Below are 16,006 nucleotides of genomic sequence, written 5' to 3'. Positions count from 1 at the left end.
AAACTCAGCCAATCCAGCGTTAGCTGGTCTTGCGGGGGCTGCTGGGAGTTGTAGTTCTGGCCCGATGTGGGCTGTGCGGAGGGGTCAGCTCTGCAGGGCGCTGTGGGGTTCTCAGGCTCCGGCCGCCTTTTCTCGGCCCCGTAGCGCAGAGCCCGGCTCTCTCCCCGTCCCACGCTGCTGGAGTTGTGGCATCCCTCTCCCCGCTCGCGGGGGGCAGGGGTTGCCTCGCTTCTGTCCGGCCTGCCAGGCCCTGCAGCCCCCGGAGTCCCAGCCTGACCTCTTCCGCCTTATGGGCTGGTGAGGGGGGCTGAGAACCAGGGGAGGGCCTCGGAGATTAGGGGTGGGGGAGGTTAGGGCTTGAGGGGAGCCTGGGGGTGGGGGAAGGGCGGGAAGGTTGGAGTGGGGCTGAGAACCAGGAGTGGGCCTAGGAGGTTGGGGGTGGGGGAGGTTAGGGCGTGAGGGAGTTTGGGGGGTGGGGATAGTAGTTGGCGAGCTGTAGCTCTCATGCTTTCCCACTTCTCTCTCCCCAGCGATCGCTCCTTCAACATCAGTGTGCAGCAGCTGCAGCAGCGATTCCGGAGCTTGCAGCGCTCCCTACACCCTGATTACTTCAGCCAGAGACCCCAGGTTAGGAGTTAAGGGTGATGAAGACTTGCCATTGGGCCTCCAGGCATAGGCCTTGGTGTAGGAGAGTTGTCTCTTTTTCCAGTGAAAGTCACCCAGGCAAGGGACATGGTGACAACTCATTGGCAGCTCAACAAGTTCATTTATTTGGGAACTAGCTCCCAAATCTGTGTATTTGCATGGACTGAGTACAGGTGGGGGAGGTAGAATCTAGGGTTCTCTAATCACTGCCCCTGACTTGCTCAGAAGCTTCATATACATTCCTAGTTTGCACTGCAAGTTCTCTGTCTACGAAATTGAATGATTTTTGCTTGAGGTAGAAAGAGAGTTGGTTTTATTTTATTATTTGGAGGGGCTAAAGTTTTTTTTAAAAGTTGCTGTCAAATGTGACTTTAAAAAGTACTTTTTTTCCGTAACTGAATTTGTCCACCTCTAATAAAGTGAGATAAACAAGATTCTATTCCAAATTCAATTTCTTTTATTAATGAAATCCCTAAAATTTGGGGAAGAGGAGGAAGCCCTTCACACCCCCCAGGCTGTCTGCACCCATTCTCTCACTTGTCCAGTGCTTGAGGCTTATATCAGTGATGTTTGGAGGATGTAAAGTGTACTTATTATGGTGAATCAATGTCATTCTGTAATCTTCCCCTCTTCCTCTGAAATAGTGTCTTTTGGGTCCACCCTGCCACTGGAACCTAAGGTCCAAATTTTCAAAACACTTCCATTAATTGATTCTCTCCATTTTTGGATGTCTGAGATTCCAGGGGCCAGATTTTCAAAGGTGGTGAGAATACATACTTCACTTTGAAAATGAGGCCCCAGGAGTATGTTTGCACAGCAGCAAGCCTCCCAGCCTGGGTTGACAGATTCAGGTTAGCACTCTAAAAATATCCGTATAGTCACCACTTTGAAGTTGTGGTTCAGGCTGAAGCTCAGGCTCTAAAGCCCACCCTGCTCGCTAGCTTCAGCACTTGAGCCACAACTTCAAAGCACTGTCCACACAGCTATTTTTAGAGCACCAGTTCAAGCCCTGCTGATCCAAGTGTGAACCAGGGCTGGGAAGCTCACTGCCATGGAGTACGTAGACATACCCTGGGAGTCCCAAATTATGGTTTTTAAGTTTAGGTCCCTTTTTTGGAAAACTTTGGCTTGGTTGTTTGGAAGCATCTTCTGCAAATACAGACTATGCCCAGCCCTGCTTAGTGTGAGATTGAAGAGGTCAAATTACAAGTTGGTCTAGCTCAGGGGTTCTCAACCATTTTTTCCCTGAGGCCACCCCAACATATTATAAAAACTCTGCAGCCCACCTGTGCCACAACAACTGCTTTTCTGCATATAAAAGCCAGGGCCTGTGTTAGAGGGTAGCAAGCAGGACAATTGCCTAGGGCCCCACGCCACAGGGGCCCCCATGAGTCTAATGCTTCAGCTTTCTGCCCTGGGCCCCAGTGAGTCTAATGCTGGCCCTGCTTGGCAGACCCCTTGAAACCTCGCAGTCCCCCAGAGGGCCCCAGACGCCTGGTTGAGAACTGCTGGTCTAGCTGAAGAAAAGCAATTGCAGTGCTGCATTTAAAAATAAAGAAAAAAATTAAACTTTGATCACAGAGGTAACAGATTTTGAACTAGTAAAGTGCTGGTATTCAGTGGGTATTTCTAATGTACCCAACATTCTTATCTAGGTCCATAACAGTTTAATTCTTTTGGCTTCCTTAAATGTTTTGGTAGATATTTTATTACAATTAAAGATTGCACTGACGTGTACTGTTCATATAGTAATTTTATTTCTTTACTGCTGATTAAATGTGGCATGAATTGGCTTTTATTGTAAATATGGCAATTCTGTGTAATAAAAATATTTCTGGATCTTCTGTTGACAGAAAGAGCGGGACTTTTCTGAACAACACTCTTCCTTGGTTAACAGAGCCTACCAAACCCTTCTAAGTCCCTTGAGACGTGGATTGTACCTAGTAAGGTGTCTAATATGTACTGCAATATCACACCATAACCATGCAGAGATGACTGTAGTTTGTTACAGTATAAAGAACCAAATCTTGTGTACCTCCTCCACTGCTTTCCCACCATTTATGTGCTTTCACAAGAGAAAACAGGAATCTTTGAGACTGAAGGAGGCCAAACAGCTCCTCTGTCCCACCGAGAATCATAGAATACCAGGGTTAGAAGGGACCTCAGGAGGTCATCTAGTCCAACCCCCTGCTCAAAGGAGGACCAATCCCCAGACAGATTTTTGCCCCAGATCCCTAAATGGCCCCCTCAAGGATTGAACTCCTAATCCTGGGTTTAGCAGGCCAATGCTCAAACCATTGAGTTACCCCTCCCCCTGTTAGCATCTTGACTATGGAATAACTTTTTTCTTTTATTAGTTTTATCACTGTAATCTCACTAAGGCTATGTCTACACTAGAGACCTTACAGCAGCATAGCTATACCAATGCAGCTGCATCACTGTAAGATCCCTCATGTGGCTGGTCTAAGCCGACGGAAGAGAGCCAACATATTAAACCATCCCCAATGAGCAGCAGTAGCTACGTTGGCGGGAGAAGCTCTCCAACTGAAATATTGCTGTGCACACTACCACTTATGCTAGCAACATTTATGTCATTTGGGGGTGGGGGTTTTTTATACCCCTGAGCAACATAAATTTTGCTGCCATAAGTGGCAGTGTAGACATGGACTAATAGTCTGTCGCCCATCCAACAGATTAATTATCTCTGAGCAAAGATGTACCTCCTATGCTTACTTTAAGCCTTCTCCCTAACAACTCCCAGTGCCCATTTGTGCATTAGCCAACTGCTAATTTTGGAGCTTGTCTACACAGGGAGTTTTTCCTGATGAACGCCACATGTAGATAAACTCTTAGTGACTTGATATTTTGGAAACTGGTTGGGATTGAAATACAGATCTGACAGCAGCAGATATTGTGAGCCCATTGTTTTCTTCTTCACCAGCTGGAGCTGAATGGAGTGGAACTGGCAAAAGGGACAGACAGTGACATAGATGTGGAGTTCCTCAAGGAAATCATGGAAATCAATGAGACACTGGCAGAACTTAATAATGAGGCTAAAATAGAAGAGATTGAAAGTTTCATTGAAGGTGAAGTCTAGACTTGTCTAATGTATAGAAATAAGTTACAATGCTATATTTTTCTATAATGTGAAAAAGGCTAGTCTCTCTAATTAAGGTGATGTAATTGGGGGTGGGGGCTGCCCCATAGCACCTCCTGCTGCCTGAGCATGGCACTGCAGGTGCTCCCTGCCCAGGGCCCCCTAAGAACACCACACAGTTCAAAAGGGTCTAAAGCAAAATTCCCCTGTTAAGGTTCTACTTTATTAAATCTAAATAAACTGGAAATAAGTCCCTCCTTTTGATAGCAGGGTTTGCACAGCCCTCCCCTGTCGGGCCTGTATTTCTTAGTCTAGCCTGCGATCTCTCCACTTGGGCCCAAGAGTGCACAGCCCTTCTCCTTTGGCCCTATAGTTCTCTGAGTCCAATTCAGTCTCTACCTTAATCTTCTACAGCACTTACCTGCAGCCCCTTTTCTCCAGCCACCTGCAGCCCCTGGGCTTCTGTCCTGCGGTTTCTGTTTCTAGAAGCACATCTTCCAAGCTCCTTGTTCTAGAGAGCTCTCCTGGAAGATGCTATGTCTAGGAACCCTTTATCAAGCTTATTAATAAACAGCCAGTCAGTCACCAAGGGATTTAGTTGGTTCCAGATGGGTTTGAGTTGGCTCATTCTCTATCACAGGTAGGCTGGTCTGTAACTCCCCTTAAAGGGTCAGCTCTGTGACAGGAGGAAGTTAAGAAAATAACTTTTCCACATTTTCCTATGTTTTTCATCATTATGTTGAATAGGACAAACTTTAGTCCATGTCCTTGTTTTTATTTTGATTGCTTTAGATCCGCTATCATTGTGTCCTTCTATTTTGCATCCCCTGCACATTTGTACACCTCTGTGTTCTTAATCTAACACTTACCCCTATAGCTTTTCCCTTGTCCCCTTACCTGATCTGTATTTATCTTTTTATGTTAAACTGCAGTGTCCAAACCCACTGAAACAACAAGGGGTCTGGTGGCACCTTAAAGACTAACAGATTTATTTGGGCATAAGCTTTCGTGGGTAAAAACCTCACTTCTTCGGATGTATAGAGTGAAAGTTACAGATGCAGGCATTATATACTGACACGTGGAGAGCAGGGAGTTACTTCGCAAATGGAGAACCAGTGTTAACAGGGCCAATTCAATCAGGGTGGATGTAGTCCACTCCCAATAATAAATGAGGAGGTGTCAATTCCAGGAGAGGAAAAGCTGCTTCTGTATGAGCCAGCCACTCCCAGTCCCTATTCAAGCCCAGATTAATGGTGTTGAATTTGCAAATGAATTTTAGTTCTGCTGTTTCTCTTTGAAGTTTGTTTCTGAAGTTTTTTTGTTCAATGATAGTGACTTTTAAACCTGTAATAGAATGACCAGGGAGATTGAAGTGTTCACTTACTGGTTTATGTATGTTACCATTCCTGATGTCCGATTTGTGTCCATTTGTTCTTTTGCGGTGGGACTGTCCGGTTTGGCCAATGTACATGGCCGAGGGGCATTGCTGGCACATGATGGCATATATAATATTAGTGGATGTGCAGGTGAATGAGCCCTTGATGGTGTGGCTGATGTGGTTGGGTCCTCTGATGGTGTCGCCAGAGTAGATATGGGGACAGAGTAGGCAACGAGGTTTGCTACAGGGATTGGTTCCTGGGTTGGTGTTTCTGTGGTGTGGTGTGTAGTTGCTGGTGAGTATTTGCTTCAGGTTGGGGGGTTGTCTGTAAGCAAGGACTGGCCTGCTTCCCAAGGTCTGTGAGAGTCAGGGATCATTTTCCAGGATAGGTTGTAGATCATGGATAATACGGTGGAGAGGTTTTAGCTGGGGGCTGTATGTGATGGCCAGTGGTGTTCTGTTATTGTCCTTGTTGGGCCTGTCCTGTAGCAGGTGATTTCTGGGTACCCGTCTTGCTCTGTCAATCTGTTTCCTCACTTCCCCAGGTGGGTATTATAGTTTTACAAATGCTTGATAAAGATCTTGTAGGTGTTTGTCTCTGTCTGAGGGGTTGGAGCAAATTCGGTTGTCTCTTAGGGCTTGGCTGTAGACAATGGATCGTGTGATGTGGCTTGGATGGAAGCTGGAGGCATGTAGGTACGTATAGTGGTCAGTAAGTTTCCGGTATAGGGTGGTGTTTATGTGACCATCGCTTATTTGCACTGTAGTGTCCAGGAAGTGGATCTCTTGTGTGGACTGGTCCACGCTGAGGTTGATGGTGGGGTGGAAATTCTTGAAGTCCAAGTGGAATTCTTCAAGGGCCTCCTTTCCGTGGGTCCATATGATAAAGATGTCATCAATGTAACGCAAGTAGAGGAGGGGCATTAGGGGACGAGAGCTGAGGAAGCGTTGTTCTAAGTCAGCCATAAAAATGTTGGCATACTGTGGGGCCATGCGGGTACCCATAGCAGTGCCACTGACTTGAAGGTATAAGTTGTCCCCAAATCTAAAGTGGTTGTGAGTGAGGACAAAGTCACAAAGCTCAGCCACCAGGCTTGCTGTGGTCTCATCAGGGATACTGTTCCTGACAGCTTGTAGTCCATCCTCATGTGGAATATTGGTATAAAGTGCTTCTACATCCATGGTGGCCAGGATGGTGTTTTCAGGAAGAACACCAATGCATTGTAGTTTCCTCAGGAAGTCGGTGGTGTCTCGAAGCTTGCTGGGAGTGCTGGTAGCATAGGGTCTGAGGAGAGAGTCCAGATAATCCTGCTGTAAGAATGCCAATGCCTGAGATGATGGGGCGTCCAGGGTTTCCGGGTTTATGGATCTTGCGTAGCAGTTAGAATACCCCTGGTCGGGATTCTGGGGGTGTGTCCATGTAGATTTGTTCCCGTACTGTAACTGGGAATTTCTTGAGCAGATGGTGTTGTTTCTTTTGGTATTCCTCAGTGGGATCAGAGGATAGTGGCCTGTATAATGTGGTGTTGGAGAGTTGCCTGGCAGCCTCTTGTTCATAATCAGACCTGTTCATTATGACTACAGTACCCCCTTTGTCAGCCCCTTTGATGATAATGTCAGAGTTGTTTCTGAGGCTGTGGATGGCATTGCGTTCTGTACGGCTGAGGTTATGGGACAAGTGATGTTTGTCCACAATTTCAGCCTGTGCACGTCTGCGGAAGCACTCTATGTAGAGGTCCAGTCTGTCATTTCTACCATCAGGAGGAGTCCACGCAGAGTTCTTCTTCTTGTAGTGTTGATAGGAGGGTTCCTGTGGGTCAGTGCACTGTTCAGTGGTGCGTTGAAAATATTTCTTGAGTCGGAGATGACGAAAGTAGGCTTCGAGATCACCGCAGAACTGTATTGTGTTCGTGGGGATGGTGGGACAGAAAGAAAGTCCCCGAGATAGGACAGACTCTTCTGCTGGGCTAAGTGTGTGGTTGGAAAGATTGACAATGTTGTTAGATGAGTTGAGGGTACCACTGTTGTAGCCCCTTGTGGCAAGTAGGAGTTTAGATAGCTTACTGTCCTTTTTCCTCTGTAGAGGAGTGAAGTATGCATTGTAAATGGCTTGTCTCATTTTTGTAAAGTCCAGCCACATGGAAGTTTGTGTGGAAGGTTGGTATTGTATGAAAGTCTCCAGTTCTGAGAGCTCATTCTTGATCTTCTCCTGTCTGCTGTACAGGATGCTGATCAGGTGGTTCCTCAGTTTCTTTGAGAGTGTGTGGCACAGTCTCTCACCATAGTCAGTGTAGTATGTTGATTGCAATGGATTTTTTACCTTCAGTCCATTTGGTATGATGTCCATCTGTTTGCATTTGGAGAGGAAGATGATGTCTGTCTGTATCTGTGCAAGTTTTTTGTTGAGGTTGATGGATTTCCACTCCATACAGCTAAATTTAGTGCCTTGCATTGTGTCAAGTATCAAGGGGTAGCCGTGTTAGTCTGTGTTAGTCTGTATCTAGATACACGGCTACCCCCTGATACTTCAAACCCACTGAGGCCTGCAAAAGCTGTAAACACAAGAGGGCATCAAACATGTTTAAAACCCAGCAAAACAGACAATCAACTCAAGCTTGCTTTTAGAAGCGTGTTCCTTCCCCCTCAACCCCAGACTATAGCAACATTTAGGTTGGCACAACAGCAATGGCCTTCTACAGAAAGATTTATCAGTAAAGATGAAATTTCATACAGAAATCTAACCTGGCCTCAGCAGACTTGCACAATATCAAATTACCAAGTTCTGCCTTCATTTCCACTGAAGGTTTCTATTGTCATGTATGTGGACTTCATACTCTATCTGCCTTAATGACAAGTTTCAGAGTAACAGCCGTGTTAGTCTGTATCCGCAAAAAGAAGAACAGGAGTACTTGTGGCACCTTAGAGACTAACAAATTTATTAGAGCATAAGCTTTCGTGGACTACAGCCCACTTCTTCGGATGCATATAGAATGGAACATATAATGAGGAGATATATATACACACATACAGAGAGCATAAACAGGTGGGAGTTGTCTTACCAACTCTGAGAGGCCAATTAATTAAGAGAAAAAAAAAACTTTTGAAGTGATAATCAAGCTAGCCGAGTACCGACAGTGTGATAAGAAGTGTGAGAGTACTTACAAGGGGAGATAGAGAGACTGCAGAGCTAGAATTGATATGCAAACTAGACACAATCAACTCCGGTTTGAATAAGGACTGGGAATGGCTGAGCCATTACAAACGTTGACTCTATCTCCCCTTGTAAGTACTCTCACACTTCTTATCACACTGTCTGTACTGGGCTAGCTTGATTATCACTTCAAAAGTTTTTTTTTTTCTCTTAATTAATTGGCCTCTCAGAGTTGGTAAGACAACTCCCACCTGTTTATGCTCTCTGTATGTGTGTATATATATCTCCTCATTATATGTTCCATTCTATATGCATCCGAAGAAGTGGGCTGTAGTCCACGAAAGCTTATGCTCTAATAAATTTGTTAGTCTCTAAGGTGCCACAAGTACTCCTGTTCTTCTATCTGCCTTAAGAATTCTGCTTACATACATTCAGCATTGCATGACTGCTCCCCTGGTATCTATGAAATAGGACTCCTTTTGGGTTCCTCTTGTTTTATGAAAAAGAAAGAGGAGCAGTATATCGGTTTGACTGACATAGTGTCTGGTGCCTAATCTCCAATTTCTCTTTTGTCCTTTCATTGTACCAATTTTCTCTTAAACTACTGGATAGATTTTTTTTTTTTTTTAAGAAGCAATTTTCCTATTGTTTTAGTCTACAGAGAACATAAATATCATTACCTCTTCTCTATTTTTTTTAATTGACCTCTCAGTTCTCTTGTCCCAGATGAATACGTATACATAGTGTACTAGAGATTGTCATGGGCGTCTGGATACCGGTTTGTGCTGGTAGATTGAGCTGCAAAACTACTTGCATTTTCTCCACCCAAACTGCAAACAAGATAACTTACACTGCTTGCCATGGTGCCCCGAGGAATAGGGTTCCTTTTTATAAACAATCTAAAAAGGACTTTATTAGTTCAGCTTTGCTAGTCCGATGCAGGTGTGGTCACAGCTTGTTATGATGGCTACCTTTTCAAAGCAAATATTTTTTCTGTTAATGTTATTATCAGAATTTTGCTTTTTACAGCAAAATTCCATACATGGAATATCATGAACAAAATTTTACTAATAGGAAATGTATCTAGTGCCTGTTATAATCTATTTAGCGAGTTTCTACCTAGTTTGGCAACAAATAAATATGCATATAGATTTTTGAATAATGGTTTAAACGTGTTTTGGGTCATGTTGCCTATAAAGAGAAATATATTATTCAGTGTTTGAAGTTGTCAGAATAAAGAGTAATGGGTTAGTGTGAAGGAAGTATTCAGCGTGGAGATTGAGAAAGGTGTTAAGACTGATGAGGGAAGTAATTCTTGGCTCCAAAGAGATAGTGGAGCAACACAGAAGCCCAAGGAGAGCTTAGAGAAGACATTTAGGAAAATGGTGTGGGGAGCACTGCTGTGTGATGCAAGAGCTCAAACGGGAAAATCTTGGGAATTTCTTCTTGCTTGACAATCTATCACTCTGTGACAGAGAGACTTTCACTGAACTCCAGCAAGCATTGAAAGTTTGAGGGCTTGTCAACTGTGGAGAAGTACTAGGTAGATGATGGTTCAGAAGAAGGATAGTTAATAAATTGGAAGGTTACATAGTGATGAACAGTCTGAATTTCAGGTGTCCACAGGAGACACCAGTGCAATCTGATGAAATGAAGATGTAGAGTTTGAGTACAGCAAGTCTCATCTACTGAACAAAGGAGAGGATAGTCTAGCATGATATGGTACATGGTAGGGAGCTGTTAAAGGTGCTCTGCTCAGAGGGACCTGAGTCACTCAGAAAACTTTTCTCTAAATATTAATGACAGTCACCATGACAAGAGAACATATATACTATAACAACACTGTCACCAGTTTCAAAGAATGTTTTAAATCACTTTATGGTAAAGCATGTTAATATGGAGAAAATGTAGCAAAGTATTTGGTTTGAAGAGACTTACACTTTCACCCACAAAGTTTTTAATATATGGTAACTGTGTATTTGGGAGAGTGCTGTAAGCGTGTCCTCTCATCCTGCCTACTTTCTCCATGAATGTGTTCTAGGTAGTGGCCAACCATCACTTCAATGATGAAGTATTTTCACACTTCCATTCTGCAGGGTTAATGATCCTGGCTGCAAGAAATAATAGCAATTGTCAGTATTGTGAAAGGGTAAAATAAAATTCAGAGTGCAAGCTGAGATTTTAACCAAGCTACTAGCCCTTAAAGTTTGTGATGACATTAGTCTCCCTATTTACACTAAAATTCACTTGCTTGATTTGGTGCTAAACTGTTTAATAGCTAGTGACAGAGCAAAACAGTTAGCAACAACGTTATTGCAAAAGTGCTGGTAGCATATCTGTTTCCCAGCATGAAGTCATAATGCAATGTTATTGAAAGTGCTCAGTCAGCATATATACAGCTTTGAATAAGACATTGTATTTTTTTGTTTTTTACAGTTAAACAAGAAGAATTGACCAAGGATGTGAGCAAAGCTTTTGAAAGAGGTAGTGATCTCAATCAGTTACTTCTTGAATGGTTTTACTGCTATAATGTCAGAGTAATGAGTGCTAAAAACAGCATGCTTTGGTCTAAAGTATTTAGTGAACTACAGAATTCAAGTATCATTCACTGCCTTTAAAAATAAAAAACTTCCAGAGACCAATGGGCAAGCCAGTACAGATCCCAGAGTACTGATAACAAGCTTTTAGCAAGATGACCTGCTCAGTGAGCAGGCTGCTGTGTTTTGCACCAGCTTGTCTCTGAATAGTTTTATGATGCATCTCCATGTAAGATGCAAACCCTGATGGCCATTGTCCTTCAGTGAAAAGGACTGAAATTACCTCCACTGTCATCACCACCTCTTTTCCTTAAGCTCACTGTCGTCATGTCACTATTGTCTGGGTTAAGTCTCTGCCATCTTACTTTCATCCATACCCCAATTTTAGACACTGGCTGTGGCACGGAACTACATTCTCTGAGTCAAATGAGAGAATACTGACAATGTTGCATCCCGTGCCTCCTGGCTAACTCTCCTAACAGCCCCATATGTACCTTGAAGCCTAGCAGGGTGACAAAATGGTACTCTTTGGGACCCCACAATTAACAGCCGTTTGGGAAGAGGAGCAATTATGAACTTGCCACAGCAAAATGCCAGTGAGATCTCTCCAAGAAAAAAGAACAAAGCCACTGAAGAGCAGCCTTCTCCACTCCTGCTAGGGTCTTATGATTAATGGTATCATAGGCAGCTGACAGATCGAATACCACCAGCACGAACACCTGATATTCATCCATCTCCTGGAGAAGATAATCAACCACGGCAGTTTCTGCCAAGGCCAGGTCTGTGCTCGCATTGCGAAGTGTCGAAAAGATCAAAAGCATTCTAGATAGTGTGAGCCATGTCTCGCCACAGCCTTCTCCATAATCTTACCCAACATGGAATACAGGTCAATAATTAATTAGATTGTCAGTGTCAATTGATGACTTTGTGAGCAGTGTGCACTAATGCTCCCTTCTAAGCAGGATGCTCCCTGCTGTCACAAAGAGGCAAACAAGGGACCCACTGTTTCCCCACTGGCCTCCACCTGTCAGATGCTGCTTCCTGGTAGTCAGGCCTAGTGGTTGGAGCAGAGGACAAAGCTGGATGTAGGGTTGACACTGGGCCAAGGGTAGTACTGGAACTGAGATCTAGGGACAGCCATGGTCAGAACAGGAATCTGTGTCTGTAGATAAGTCAATCAGGTCTGTAGCCGGAGTCCAGGTATATGACAGAGGTCAAAGCCAGATGGTTCAGACTCGGGTAGGAGGGGGCCAGGAGGCAGGGTAAGAACTGGTCAGGAGTAGGCTGGGAGTCTAGAGAGTCTAATACACTGTGAAGCAGCAGAAGTGTTACAAACTGGGTAATGCTGTTGCACAGAGTGATTTGCAGCTCTGGTGGGATTGGAGAAATACCTGAGCCTGGAGGTCATCTGACCTAGGCTCTGCTCAGGGATGGCTGAGTAACTGCAGGCTCTGTGGGAAAGGTAATTCACTGCAGTGTTGCCACATGCCTGAGTGATGGCTCAGTGCAGCTTTGTGGGAGGAACAGCTGAGTGAGTAGCCCTGGTTTGGCTGCAGGTTTGCCTCACATCACCTGCCAGGAAGTATGTGGATCCAAAACCCTGCCTGCAAGACGAATCTCTCTCACCATCTTCAGTACCTCAATGAGATTCATTGCCTGAAACTACCAGCCAAGATGAGGCCCTTGTTCCCTCAAGATCTTGTTCTGACACCAGGGAACAAGACCCCAGCCCTAATCTGATCAATCTTGTCTGTAAAACAACAAGAAATTTCCTCAACAGAAGAAAGTCAGACCAGCTACTGAACTCACTATCCTGATTTAGCAGACTATCTATAACCTGGAATAAACCTGCTGTCCAAGATTTTGCAGATACTCTGGTAAAAGAAAATAACTTGTTCTTCCCAAACCTTCATGAAACAGCTGTTGAGCCTCTGCATGAGATTTCCACCACTGGCATGCTAGCTGTATTCCTTTTGCTTAATTTGTTGCAGGTCCTGAGTAAATCAGGGTGACTGTGAGAATGAAGCTAGCAAAGAGGGCACCTAGAAGAATTGTCTTCCCTAATCATCAAGATGGTGGCCTAACAATGGAACAAGACTCTCTAGAACCCTTCTAGTTCCATTAATCAGTAAAGGCAGACCATTCAAAGAGGTGTCTCACCCTGACAGGAGAAATGAGCCATAGGCAGTAACTGTTGGTCCATGATGTTAGTTTAAGATTCAGTTGCTTAACTTACAGCCCCAATCCAAAAATCCGGTCCAAAGAGTGGCCATGTCTGTGAGTTGATCCAGTTAACTACCTTCAATAGGCCCATGGCTCTCATGATGTCCAGGATCTCCTGACCACCTCTGAAGATTCATCACCTACATGAAGATTGCTCTCAGTGATTTGAATCCTTCCCTGTATTTCCATTGCCAATGGGCTGAGGCATGTAGTCCCCTTACAAAGGGACTTGACAGTGCAGCAGAACCAGTGGTACACTAAAATCAGTCCCACCTTAATCCCATCTGGGGCTTGCATGCTAAATTGACACACACTCTGTCAGATCCAGTTTGGAGAAGACTTCCTATAGTTCAGGTGGGATGTAATCAGCACTGCCACGCTTTCTCCCTACTGACCATCCTTGGTTCATGATATATATCTCTTCCTCAATATAACGCTGTCCTCGGGAGCCAAAAAATCTTACCGGGTAATAGGTGAAACTGCGTTATATCGGGGTAGAGGTGTACCAAACATCTAACTGGTAAAAGCTGTGCCAGAACTCAGTCATCTACTCCTGTGGTCTCTGCATCCCTACTCTGCCAGTCCCACTACCATGGAATCAGTGGAAAGAAGAATTCAAGATCCTCCTTATGTCAGGGCCCTCTCTCATCCCAGGGTACAAACCCTTTCATCTACCCTGTTTCAATTGTAACACTTCTCTCAACATTATAATTTTTCTTGGTCTCTTAGACCAGAGGCTGCCCATATTTCCAATTCCACAATCCCCCATAACCAGCCTCCTTCCCATAAACATATGCCTATAGGTACCTTACTATGGGTTTCCTACTGTAATGATTACCTGCCCTGCTGGCCTCACATCAGTGAATGAAATTGCTTTAACTACAACGTATTATTAAATCCTTCAACATAAAGGATCCACTATTAACACCACTTAAAAAAAAATACAGAACCTGAAGGCATGCTCCAGTGCTGGCTGAAAGAGCTCCTGTTACAGGCAGAGCCCTTCTGGCAGTGGTGGTGGGATGGAGCCAGTCTTCATTGTAGCAGTGATTCCTAGCCAGGCTGCTGGGTCTTACTCCTTTTATGTCTGTTACAGTTTGTAATGGAAATAGTCCAAGCATGCCTCTGATGCCAGTCTTACAGTTTGATACCTAGTAGCCTAATGGTTCACTGGGGTTTTTTTTGTTCCTCCTTCTCAGAGGAGTTATTGGGAGGGCTCTACTGTTGCATGTCTCTTCCCCATTCTTTGTACACCTTGTCTTTTTAGATTGTAAGCTTTTGGGACGAGCCCATTTCTTACATTTGTTTTGTAGAGTGCCATTGTAAAGGGGCCCCAATCCTGACTGAGGCCTCCACTGTTGCAACATAGGTTTTACTGTGGTACTCGTGGTATTTGGGTTTTTTAAATTCATGTTTAGTTTTGTTATTGATATGGCCATTTTACAACAACAAAATGTTTTAAATTAAATTTCTAATCTGAAACAGAGACTCCATCCTTATATAAACTTCAGTTCTTTGTTTCATTTCAGATGATCTTCAAGAAGCCAAGAAACTTCTAGCCAAAATGAAATACTTTGAAAACTTGGAGGACAAGGTGAAGAGCAAGAAGAACCCTTCCTGATATCACATTCTTTGCCATTAAGATCTGATCCACTTTTGATTAAAGTAGTGATTGGTAGTTTCTGATTCAGGAACTAAAAGGAGCACAACCATTGTGTGCCTCTTGATTTTTTTCGGTCCTTTCTTACCTACGAAAACAGAAGACATCCATGTACTATCCAGTGTCATTAGATGGCAGTCTTGGAAGTGGAATGTTGCTGGCAATGACCCTATACTCCTCAATTCCAACTGCTAGCTTTGTGGCCCCACTCCTTACTCTCAATATTTATTCCTTCTACCTATCCCTAGTGGACAATAAATGAGTATGCAGATCACTCTTGCTATTGGGATTTAGTCAGGGCCTGATGCTGCTGTCTTTAGACAAAACTTCCACTGACATCAAAAAGTGTTGCCTAAGTAAGGCGTTAATGCCCACTTTGGTGGATTTTCCCATCTCCTTACCAAACGCTCACAGCCGTGGGGAAAATAGTGCTTGTTTATAGGAAAAGTTTTAGCTAAGATTGCTCACTGGAGAGTTTCTTGCAGGACCTGGAGACAGATGGTAAATACTTTCTCAGTTCTACTGAGGGCAGAGATTATTCAGGGTGGGAATGCATTTGCCTCCTTCAACCAGTGAGATAGTCGCTCTTACCTTGTTTACTACCACTTTGATCAGGATGTGTTTAATATCTTACTTTTGCATGAATCTAGCAAGAACCTCATCAAACTCTCCTGCTCAAAGCTGCCCTTATTTCCTTTCACATCACTGTGTGTTGGTGAGGCAGTTGGAAGGAGTAAGCAAAACTGGTGATTTACGTGTATTTTGTATGTTGCCTTGTAATACTTAAACTAAACTCTTGGCCAGCTCTAGCAGTGCACTGAACAAATAGGGAGAGATGTATTTAGTCTTTTTTGAAACTCTAAACCAGATAGGACCTTATTTCACACAAGAGTTGAGTTCATGGCAGGAGATATATAGAGTAGAAACTAATTTCTCTGTATATTGTTGTAAAAACAAATGATTAAATTATTAGAATAACTTCCTGACAAGCAATAAGAACACAGCGGCTTTGTCTGTTAGCCTTTTTCCCTAAAACTTCCCATTGATTTTACTCTTTAGGTCTATGTAGAGAAGAACCCAGCTGCCTATGCTGTTTTAACCATCATGTCATCTAAGCATGTTCTGGGTAGATCTAGACAAGAGTGGTTAAAACGCTGACATCTCTACAGTAGTGCTCCTGCTATTATATCACTTGTGGAACTGCACCAGTGGTAGCATCCGTTGGAAACAGCCAGAGAGCACATAAGTTACAGCTCCTATAACAGATCCTTATGAGGTGAGGAAACAAAACAATCAAAAGGGAATGTAAATGCTG

The 16,006-nt window shown here is 43.8% G+C and overlaps 1 protein-coding gene across 1 annotated transcript; it reads left to right on the top strand.

The window, feature by feature from the left end:
• The first annotated feature begins 22 nt into the window (after nucleotides 1-22).
• HSCB (HscB mitochondrial iron-sulfur cluster cochaperone) lies at nucleotides 23-14,740 on the top strand. Its single transcript, XM_034790832.1, has 6 exons — nucleotides 23-297; nucleotides 531-627; nucleotides 2,499-2,588; nucleotides 3,587-3,731; nucleotides 10,708-10,755; nucleotides 14,561-14,740. Exons 1-6 carry the CDS (start codon nucleotides 65-67, stop codon nucleotides 14,650-14,652), a joined length of 705 nt encoding a protein of 234 aa, XP_034646723.1. The 5' UTR covers nucleotides 23-64; the 3' UTR covers nucleotides 14,653-14,740.
• The last annotated feature ends 1,266 nt before the right edge of the window (nucleotides 14,741-16,006 follow it).

The sequence above is a fragment of the Trachemys scripta genome, chromosome 15 (genome assembly GCF_013100865.1).
Source record: "Trachemys scripta elegans isolate TJP31775 chromosome 15, CAS_Tse_1.0, whole genome shotgun sequence".
NCBI lineage: Eukaryota > Metazoa > Chordata > Testudines > Emydidae > Trachemys > Trachemys scripta.
The sequence above is the reverse complement of the archived record's forward strand: the minus strand, read 5'-3'. Positions and strand labels throughout refer to the sequence as shown.

Coding starts and splice junctions, on each gene's coding strand:
- HSCB (XM_034790832.1), top strand. CDS start 65: ATGTGGGCTGTGCGGAGGGGTCAGCTCTGCAGGGCGCTGTGGGGTTCT. Junction 298..530: donor CTCTTCCGCCTTATGGGCTG/GTGAGGGGGGCT, acceptor CTCTCTCCCCAG/CGATCGCTCCTTCAACATCA. Junction 10,756..14,560: donor GAGCAAAGCTTTTGAAAGAG/GTAGTGATCTCA, acceptor GTTTCATTTCAG/ATGATCTTCAAGAAGCCAAG.